This window comes from Pelecanus crispus, chromosome 26 (assembly GCF_030463565.1).
Source record: "Pelecanus crispus isolate bPelCri1 chromosome 26, bPelCri1.pri, whole genome shotgun sequence".
In the NCBI taxonomy this organism is placed as follows: Eukaryota; Metazoa; Chordata; class Aves; order Pelecaniformes; family Pelecanidae; genus Pelecanus; species Pelecanus crispus.
The window spans coordinates 697,149-707,190 of record NC_134668.1 but is presented as its reverse complement, the minus strand read 5'-3'; the positions used below and the strand labels follow the sequence as shown (position 1 = coordinate 707,190).

The window sequence follows — 10,042 nt, the reverse complement described above, 5'->3', positions numbered from 1 at the left end:
CCTTCCAACCTCCTCGCAACCTCCTTCCAACCTCCTCGCAACCTCCTTCCAACCTCCTCGCAACGTTCTTCCTTCCAACCTCCTTCCAACCTCCTTGCAACGTTCTTCCAACCTCCTTCCAACCTCCTTGCAACGTTCTTCCAACCTCCTTCCAACCTCCTTGCAACGTTCTTCCAACCTCCTTCCAACCTTCTCCAACCTTCTCCAACCTTCTCCAACCTTCTCGCCCACCTTCACCCCTCTTGCCCGTCTTGCAGCCCTCCTGCCTGCGCAGCATGTCTGTCACCATCACCAGGAAGAGCGTGAGAAGCAGCTCAGCCGTGCCCGGCCGTTCCTTCAGCTCCCACTCCTACACCGCCGGCCCCGGCATGCGGATGAGTATGGCTTCAGCCTTCGGCGGCTACGGCGGGAGCCGCTATGGAGCCGGGTTGTACCGGGGTCCGGCCGCCGTGCCCGGGGTGGGGGGTGGCATCACGGCCGTGAGCGTCAACCAGAGCCTCCTGACGCCCCTCAACCTGGAGATCGACCCCAGCATCCAGCAGGTGCGGAAGGAGGAGAAGGAGCAGATCAAGACGCTCAACAACAAGTTCGCCTCCTTCATCGACAAGGTGGGGCTGGGCTGGGGTGAGACCCCGCGGGGAGAGGGCTGGGACCCCCTGGAGACCTTCCGAGCCCCTCAGGGACCTCCTGGGGACCTCCTGAGCCCCTCGAGGACCTTCTGTCCCCTTCAAGCACATCCTGAGCCCCTTGGGGACATTTGAGACCCCCTTGGGGACCTCCCGGACCCTTTGGGTACATCCTGAGCCCCTTGGGGACATTGAGACCCCCTTGGAGACCTCCTGAGCCCCTCAGGGATCTCCTGACCCCTTCAGGAACAGCCTGAGCCCCAGGGAGACATTGAGACCCCTTTGGGGACCTCCTGGCCCTTCGGTGACATCCTGGCCCCCATGGGGACACCCAGACCTCCTTGGGGACCTCCTGATCCCCTAGGGCACATTTTGCCCCCCTTGGGGATCTCGTGGTGCCCTTGGGGACGTCCAGACCCCCTTGGGGACACCATAGCCCCTTTGGGCACATTTGCCCCCCCTTGGGGACACCCAGACACCCTTGGGGACACCCTGATGGCTTTGGGTGCATTTTGGACCCTTCAGGGACCTCCTGGACCCCTTGGGGACATTTTGGCTCCCCTGGGGACATCCAGACCCCCCTGGGGACACCCTGACCACTTCGGGCACATTTTGCCCCCCCTCGGGGACCTCCTGGCCCCCCTGGGGACGCGCAGCCGGCCGTGGGGACACCCCCGTCCCCTCCCACTGCTGGGGACCGGGACATGGCGGCCGAGCCGGCGGGCAGGGAGCGGCAGCAGGGCAGGAGCTGGGGCGGGAGGGGGTGCGATGGGGGCACCCCCCCGCCCATGGGGGAAGCGGCCGGCGCTGGGGTGGGGGCCCCGTGGCCCAGTGGCTCCGGCACCCAGCACCCTTCCCCCCTGCACCCGCTTCCGGGTGCTCGGCTGGGGCCGGGCTCCTCTCCCCATCGTGGGCTGCCGGGGCCCGGCCGGGGGGGGACACACGGGGATTCCCCTGGGGGCAGCCCCAGATCGCGCCCTGCACCCCCGACCGGCACCCCAGACCTGGTGACCTCAGCCTTGCGCCCTGGGACCCCGGGTTGTGCCTGAGAACCCAGGCTTGCACCCCAGAAACACCCCAGGACCCCCAGGCTTGCACCCCAGAAGCACCCCAGGACGCCCAGGCTTGCCCCCCAGAATTGCACCCCGGAGCCAGTTTGCACCCCAGGACCCCAGAATTGCACCCAAGATCCCCTGGCTTGCACCCAAGACCCCAGATTTGCACCTGGGGACCCCAGTCTTGCCCCCTGCCACCCCTCTCCCCCACCGCACCCTCTGCCCTTTGTAAACCAGCACCCAAGAACCCCCAGCCTTGCACCCAAGACCCCCCAGGCTTGCCCCCAGCACCCCAGCCTTGCACCCCAGACCCCCAGCCTTGCACCCCAGATCCAGCTTCCTCCCAGGACCCCAAATTTGCGCCCAGGACCCTAGATCTGCCCCTCTGCCACCCCGCTCACCCTCTGCCCCTTGCAAAGCAGCACCCAGCACCCCAGCCTTGCACCCCAGATCCAGCTTCCTCCCAGGACCCCAGATTTGCTCCCAGGACCCCAAATTTGACTCCAGGACCCCGGATTTGCACTCAGGACCCCAAATGTACCCCCAGGACCACAGATTTGTACTCAGAACCCCCAGATTTGCCCCCAGGATCCCAGATTCATGCTCAGGACCCCCAGATTTGCCCCCAGGATCCCAGATTCGTGCTCAGGACCCCCAGATTTGCCCCCAGGATCCCAGATTTATGCTCAGGACCCCCAGGATCCCAGATTTGTGCTCAGGACCCCCAGATTTGCCCCCAGGATCCCAGATTCGTGCTCAGGACCCCCAGATTTGCCCCCAGGATCCCAGATTTATGCTCAGGACCCCAGATTTGCCCCCAGGATCCCAGATTTGTGCTCAGGACCCCCAGATTTGCCCCCAGGATCCCAGATTTGTGCTCAGGACCCCAGATTTGCCCCCAGGATCCCAGATTCATGCTCAGGACCCCCAGGATCCCAGATTTGTGCTCAGGACCCCCAGATTTGCCCCCAGGATCCCAGATTTGTGCTCAGGACCCCCAGATTTGCCCCCAGGATCCCAGATTTGTGCTCAGGACCCCAGATTTGCCCCCAGGATCCCAGATTCATGCTCAGGACCCCCAGGATCCCAGATTTGTGCTCAGGACCCCCAGATTTGCCCCCAGGATCCCAGATTTGTGCTCAGGACCCCCAGATTTGCCCCCAGGATCCCAGATTTGTGCTCAGGACCCCCAGATTTGCCCCCAGGATCCCAGATTTATGCTCAGGACCCCCAGATTTGCCCCCAGGATCCCAGATTCGTGCTCAGGACCCCCAGGATCCCAGATTTGTGCTCAGGACCCCCAGATTTGCCCCCAGGATCCCAGATTCGTGCTCAGAACCCCTAGATTTGCCCCCAGGATCCCAGATTTATGCTCAGGACCCCAGATTTGCCCCCAGGATCCCAGATTTGTGCTCAGGACCCCTAGATTTGCCCCCAGGATCCCAGATTTGTGCTCAGGGCCCCCAGGATCCCAGATTTGTGCTCAGGACCCCCAGATTTGCCCCCAGGATCCCAGATTTGCCCCCTGCCACCCCCTCCCACCCACCTCACCCTCTGCCCCTTGCAAACCAGCACCGGTGCCGAGCACCCACCCCCATGACCCACGCTGGGTGCCGAAGCCCCTTTCCCGGGGCGGGATTCACGGGGTGGGGGGGTGATGCTGACCCCCTCTCCTCCCCCCCCCCCGCCCAAGGTGCGTTTCCTGGAGCAGCAGAACAAGATGCTGGAGACCAAGTGGAGCCTCCTGCAGTCGCAGAAGACCACCCGCAGCAACATGAGCGGGCTCTTCGAGGCCTACATCGCCAGCCTGCGCCGCCAGCTCGAGGGCCTGGGCCAGGAGCGCCTGCGCCTGGAAGCCGAGCTGGGCAACATGCAGGGGCTGGTGGAGGAGTTCAAGAACAAGTCAGTCCCGTCCCCGCGTCCGGGATCCGGCCGGGGCTGGCGGGGCCGCACCCCCGGCTGCTTGCACCCCTCCTGGGGCGTCTTGCGCGGTGGGGGCGGTTTGGGGACGTGCGACGGTGCCCCGTGGCGTCGCCGCCGTCTTGGGGCGCAGCGTCCCGCCGCGTCCCCGGGGGGGTTTGCGGGTGGCTGAGGACGCCGGGCTGGGGCTGGAGCGTCCCCTCCAGCCGTCATTGGGGTGGCTTTGCCTGGGGAGGGTCCTGGGGGGTGGGATCCTCTGTCCCTGCATCCCCATGTCCCCCATGTCCCCATGTCCCTGCATCCTCATGTCCCCTGTGTCCCCATATCTCTGCATCCCTGTGTCCCCATATCCCTGTATCCCCCTGCATCCCCGTGTCCCCATGTCCCTGCATCCCCATGTCCCAATGTCCCTGCATCCCCGTGTCTCCGTGCCCCCCGTCTCCCCATATCTCTGCATCCTGGTGCCCCCACATCCCTGTATCCCGCTGTGTCCCCATGTCCCCATGTCCCTGCATCCCCATGTCCCCCATGTCCCCATATCCCTGTATGCCCCTGCATCCCCGTGTCCCCTGTGTCCCCATATCTCTGCATCCTGGTGCCCCCACATCCCTGTATCCCGCTGTGTCCCCATGTCCCTGCATCCCCATGTCCCCCATGTCCCCATATCTCTGCATCCTGGTGTCCCCATATCCCTGTATCCCCCTGCATCCCCATGTCCCCATGTCCCTGCATCCCCATGTCCCAATGTCCCTGCATCCCCGTGTCTCCGTGCCCCCCGTCTCCCCGTATCTCTGCATCCTGGTGCCCCCACATCCCTGTATCCCGCTGTGTCCCCATGTCCCCATGTCCCTGCATCCCCATGTCCCCCATGTCCCCATATCTCTGCATCCTGGTGTCCCCATATCCCTGTATGCCCCTGCATCCCCGTGTCCCCTGTGTCCCCATATCTCTGCATCCCTGTGTCCCCATATCCCTGTGTCCCCCTGTGTCCCCGTGTCCCCATGTCCCTGCATCCCCGTGTCTCCATGACCCCCACCTCCCCATATCTCTGCGTCCTGGTGCCCCCACATCCCTGTATCCCGCTGTGTCCCCATGTCCCCATGTCCCTGTATCCCGCTGTGACCCCATGTCCCTGCATCCCCGTGTCCCCCGTGTCCCCAAATTCCCGTATCCCCGTGTCCCTGCACCCCTGTCCCCCCCAGCCCGGCTCCAAGCCCTCCCCTCCTCCCCCAGGTACGAAGAAGAGATCAACAACCGCAACGAGAAGGAAAATGAATTTGTCCTGCTCAAAAAGGTGACGGGGGGCGGGGGGCCGGGTCTGGCAGGGGCCGGGCAGCGCCGGGGGGGCTGGGGGGGGAGTGGGGGGCTGGGGGGAGCGGGGGGCTGAGGGGGAGGGGGCTGAGGGTCTGCCTGCTCTGCCCCAGGACGTGGACGAAGCCTACATGAACAAGGTGGAGCTGGAGTCGCGCCTGGAGAGCCTGACGGATGAAATCAATTTCTTGAGGCAGCTTTATGACGAGGTACGGGGGTCTCGACCCTCGGGGGGGGCCACGCGTGCGCTGAGCTGCCTGTGCTCAGCCCCGCGCCCCCCTCCACCCCCGCCACTGCATGCAGGAGCTCCGGGAGCTGCAGTCTCAGATCTCCGACACCTCCGTCATCCTCTCCATGGACAACAACCGCAGCCTGGACCTGGACGGGATCATCGCCGAGGTGAAGGCGCAGTACGAGGACATCGCCAACCGCAGCCGCGCCGAGGCCGAGAGCATGTACCAGATCAAGGTGAGCCGGAGCCCCGGGATTCGGGATGCTCCAACCTCCCCCTGGCTGGTCCCTGCTGCTCCCCGATCTGGGATGAAGGAAGCACAGGCTCCCTCCTCCTCCTCTCCCCGGCTCTACCCTGCAACCCGGCCGGGTGCACACCCTCCCTGCCCCGGAGCAGGCGGCTGCTGCGTGGGAGAGAGCCCGGCTCCAAGCCCGACTGGAGCCGCGACAGCCCAGCCCGGAGCATCCCTCCCGGCGTGGGCGCGTCCTGGCTCTTTTCTCCCCAGTTTTGGGGTGCTGGGGGAAAGGAAAGGGGGGGCAGGGCATCCCCATCTCCATCCTGCCCGCTCCGGTCCCCGCAGTACGAGGAGCTGAAGACGACGGCCGGGAAGCACGGGGACGACCTGCGCAACACCCGCAGCGAGATCAACGAGCTCAACAGGCTGATCCAGCGGATCCAGGCGGAGATCGAGGCGCTCAAGAATCAGGTCTGGGAACAGCCCCCGCGGCGGGAAAGCGGGGAGACGCTGCCCGCTCCTCCCGCACCAGCGCCCCGCGGCCCCTCCGGGCCTCGAGCCCCCCAGCCGCCCCCGGGCCCCCGCGGCAGCCCCAGGTCGCGGGAGGGATCGACGTGCCGAAGACGTGGGGGGGTTCATAGCCTGGGTGCGGGCAGAGGGGTGGTGGGACGTGGGGGACGCTGGGGGGCACGGGGGCTGCTGGGGGCAGAGGGATGGTGGGACGTGGGGGATGCCGGGGGGCACGGGGGCTGCTGGGGGCAGAGGGATGGTGGGACGTGGGGGATGCTGGGGGGTGAGGGGTGCTGGGGGAGAGGGATGGTGGGACGTGGGGGATGCTGGGGGGGTGAGGGGTGCTGGGGGCAGAGGGATGGTGGGACGTGGGGGATGCCGGGGGGCACGGGGGATGCTGGGGGGTGTGGGGGCTGCTGGGGTGCGGGGGGTCATAGAATCACGGAATCAGAGAATCGCTGAGGTTGGCAAAGCCCTTTAAGGTCACCCAGTCCAACCATTGACCCAACATTACCAAGTCCACCGCTGAACCAATTAAGGGTGGAGTCATAATTAATTTCATGTTTCCTGGCTCGGTGGCTGGATTATTTTTAATGAAAGTAAAAACCAGGAATCACTAAGGTTGGAAAGGATCTCCAAGATCATCGGCCCAACCATCACCCAACACCCCCATGCCCACTAAACCATGGCCCCCAGTGCCACCTCTGCCCGTTTTTGAACCCCTCCAGGGCTGGGGACTCCCCCACCTCTCTGGGCAGCCTGTTCCAGTGCTTGGCCACCCTTTCCATGAAGGAATTTCTCCCAATATCCAACCTAAACCTCCCCGGCGCAGCTTGAGCCCATTTCCTCTTGTCCCATCGCTGGTTCCTTGGGAGAAGAGACCGACCCCCACTTCCCTACCCCCTCCTTTCCACCTCCTTTTGAGATGCTGGAGCACGGGGGCTACTGGGGGGCGAGGGATACTGGGATGTGGGATTCTCAGGGGTGGGAGATGCTGGGGGGCAGGGGATGCTGGGACGTGGGAGATGCTGGGGGGTGAAGGGTGCTGGGGGGTGAAGGAAGGGTGCTGGGGGGGAGGGATGCCGCTGCATGGGGGCTGAGAGACGCAGGGGGCAAGGGATGCCAGAGCACCGGGGGTGCTGGGGCACGAGGGACCCCCCAGCCCCTTCCCCAGGTCAACTCCCCCTCTGCGGGCGGGCATTGCAGCGAGCCAGCCTGGAGACGGCCATCGCGGAGGCGGAGGAGCGCGGGGAGCTGGCCCTGAAGGATGCCAAGGGGAAGCTGGCCGAGCTGGAGGCAGCTCTGCAGAAGGCGAAGCAGGACATGGCCCGGCAGCTCCGCGAGTACCAGGAGCTCATGAACGTCAAGCTGGCCCTGGACATCGAGATCGCGACCTACAGGAAGCTGCTGGAGGGAGAGGAGAGCAGGTGGGGGCACCCCTGCCCTGCTGGCACCCGGGGGGGGTGACACGATGGGGCCTGCATCCCGCATCCCGGATCCCACGGGCATCCCGCATATCCCGTATCCCATGGGCATCCCGCATCCTGTGGGCATCCTGCATCCCATATCCCACAGGCATCCTGCATCCCGTATCCCACGGGCATCCCGCATATCCCGTATCCCATGGGCATCCCGCATCCCGTGGGCATCCTGCATCCCGTATCCCACGGGCATCCTGCGCCCCGTACCTTGGGGGCATCCTGTGGGCATCCTGTGTCCCATATCCCACGGGCATCCTGCATCCCACAGGCATCCCATGGGCATCCTGTATCCCATGAGCATCCCACATCACGCATCCCATGGGCATCCCATGGGCATCCCATATCCCCCAGGCATCCTCTGTCCTGTGGGCATCCCATATCCTGTGCGCATCCTGTATCCCATGGGCATCCTGTATCGCACGAGCATCCCATATCCCACAGGCATCCTGCATCCCATGGGCATCCCCCATCCTGTATCCCATGGGCGTCCCGCATCCCGTATCACATGGGCATCCTGTATCCCATGGGCATCCCACATTGCGCATCCCATGGGCATCCCACCTCCCATATGTGGGCATCCCATATCCCACAGGCATTCTGCACCCCATGGGCATCCCCCATCCTGCGGGCATCCCCCATCCCACATCCCCCATCCCGCGGGCATCCCCCATCCCGCGGGCATCCCGCGGCCGTGCCCCGGCTTCCCGCGGCGCCAGGCTGTGGCCGTGCCCAGGAGCACCGGTGCCCCTGTGCCGCCGCCTCCCGCCTGCCCTGGGCACCTCCCTGCGCCCCCCGCGCCGCTCAGGGAGCCCCCGTCCCCCCCGGCAGGCTGGAGTCGGGCATGCAGAACCTGAGCATCCACACCAAGACGACGGCGTACTCGGGTAAGGCGGGGGGGGCGGGGGCCGGGACCCCCCCTCCCGTGGGTGCCACCGCCGGCCGCCGCCGCGCTCACGCCTGCTCCCTCGTCCCGCAGCAGCTGGCTTCGGCGGGGGCATCGGCGGGGGCTTCGGCGGGGGCATCGGCGTGGGCATCGCCGGGGGCTCCGGCGGGGGCTTCGGCGGGGGTTTCGGTGGCACTTTCGGGGGGGCCTTCGCCAGCTCTGGCTATGCCGTGCCCCCCGCCGCCCTGGAGAGTGCGGCCCTCCCCAAGTCCCGCGCCATCGTCATCAAGAAGATCGAGACCCGCGACGGCAAGCTGGTGTCCGAGTCCTCCGACGTCCTGGCCAGCTGAGCCCCCCTCCCCGGGGGTCCCTCCGCCGGAGCCGCTGGCAGCCGGATCCGGCCCGCAGGCGGACGGGACCCCTGGCACCCCCCCCCCCGGCCAGGGCAGCCTGAGCCAGTGCCCCCCCCCTCCTCCCCGAGGCCTCCAACCCCCCCATTGCCCGCCCCGTCCGTCCGTCCGTCCATCCTGGCCCCCCCATGTCCCCATCGAGGCTGTGGGGTGGGAAATGGGGGGGCCTGCTCCCCTCCCCCCCCCGGGGGGCCCCCGCCAGCTCCGCTGCCGGAATAAAGCCTTTGAAATACGGAGGGGTTTGTTTCCGTAAACGTCGGTGCCAGGAGCTGCTGCCCGCGGGGGCGGGGGGGCCTGGAGAAGTGTCCACCCCGCGCCCGGGGTGCCAGGATCCCTCCCGGGGTGCCAGGATCCATCCCAAGGCACCAGGATCCATCCCAGGATGCCAGGATCCATCCCATGGTGCCAGGATCCCTTCCGGGGTGCCAGGATCCATCCCAAGGCACCAGGATCTGTCCCAGCCTGCTGGGGTCTGTCCCAGGCTGCCAGGATCCATCCCGCAGTGCCAGGAACCACCTGGGCTGCCAGGATCCATTTTGGGGTGCCAGGATCCACCTGGGCTGCCAGGAATCACCTTGGGGTGCCAGAATCCATCCTAGGATGCCAGGATCCATCTTGAGGTGCCAGGATCCATCCCAGGCTGCCAGGATCCATCTTGGGGTGCCAGGATCCACCTGGGCTGCCAGGATCCATCTTGGGGTGCCAGGATCCATCTTGGGGTGCCAGGATCCACCTGGGCTGCCAGGAATCACCTTGGGGTGCCAGAATCCATCCTAGGATGCCAGGATCCATCTTGAGGTGCCAGGATCCATCCCAGGCTGCCAGGATCCATCTTGGGGTGCCAGGATCCACCTGGGCTGCCAGGATCCATCTTGGGGTGCCAGGATCCATCTTGGGGTGCCAGGATCCACCTGGGCTGCCAGGATCCACCTTGGGGTGCCAGAATCCATCCTAGGATGCCAGGATCCATCTTGGGGTGCCAGGATACATCCCAGGCTGCCAGGATCCATCTTGGGGTGCCAGGATCCACCTGGGCTGCCAGGATCCATCTTGGGGTGCCAGGATCCATCTTGGGGTGCCAGGATCCACCTGGGCTGCCAGGATCCACCTTGGGGTGCCAGAATCCATCCTAGGATGCCAGGATCCATCTTGGGGTGCCAGGATACATCCCAGGCTGCCAGGATCCATCTTGGGGTGCCAGGATCCACCTGGGCTGCCAGGATCCATCTTGGGGTGCCAGGATCCATCTTGGGGTGCCAGGATCCACCTGGGCTGCCAGGATCCACCTTGGGGGTGCCAGGATCCATCCCATGGTGCCAGGCTCAGTCCTGGGGTGTCAGAAGCCCCTGAGATGCCAGGGTCTGCCTGGGGTGCCAGGA

The 10,042-nt window shown here is 65.8% G+C and overlaps 1 protein-coding gene across 4 annotated transcripts; it reads left to right on the top strand.

The window, feature by feature from the left end:
• The first annotated feature begins 275 nt into the window (after positions 1 to 275).
• LOC142596089 (keratin, type II cytoskeletal 8-like) lies at positions 276 to 8,603 on the top strand. Of its 4 annotated transcripts, none has more exons than XM_075725056.1 (9): positions 276 to 608; positions 3,375 to 3,583; positions 4,835 to 4,895; positions 5,026 to 5,121; positions 5,216 to 5,380; positions 5,725 to 5,850; positions 7,096 to 7,316; positions 8,199 to 8,249; positions 8,414 to 8,603. In XM_075725056.1, exons 1-9 carry the CDS (start codon positions 276 to 278, stop codon positions 8,601 to 8,603), a joined length of 1,452 nt encoding a protein of 483 aa, XP_075581171.1. The 4 variants fall into 4 exon arrangements, with proteins under 4 accessions (XP_075581171.1, XP_075581168.1, XP_075581172.1 ...); XM_075725053.1 differs by having other exon boundaries at positions 8,405 to 8,603; XM_075725057.1 differs by having other exon boundaries at positions 8,199 to 8,252; positions 8,420 to 8,603.
• Positions 8,604 to 10,042: the final 1,439 nt, after the last annotated feature.

Coding starts and splice junctions, on each gene's coding strand:
- LOC142596089 (XM_075725052.1), top strand. CDS start 276: ATGTCTGTCACCATCACCAGGAAGAGCGTGAGAAGCAGCTCAGCCGTG. Junction 3,584..4,834: donor GTGGAGGAGTTCAAGAACAA/GTCAGTCCCGTC, acceptor CTCCTCCCCCAG/GTACGAAGAAGAGATCAACA. Junction 5,381..5,724: donor AGAGCATGTACCAGATCAAG/GTGAGCCGGAGC, acceptor CGGTCCCCGCAG/TACGAGGAGCTGAAGACGAC.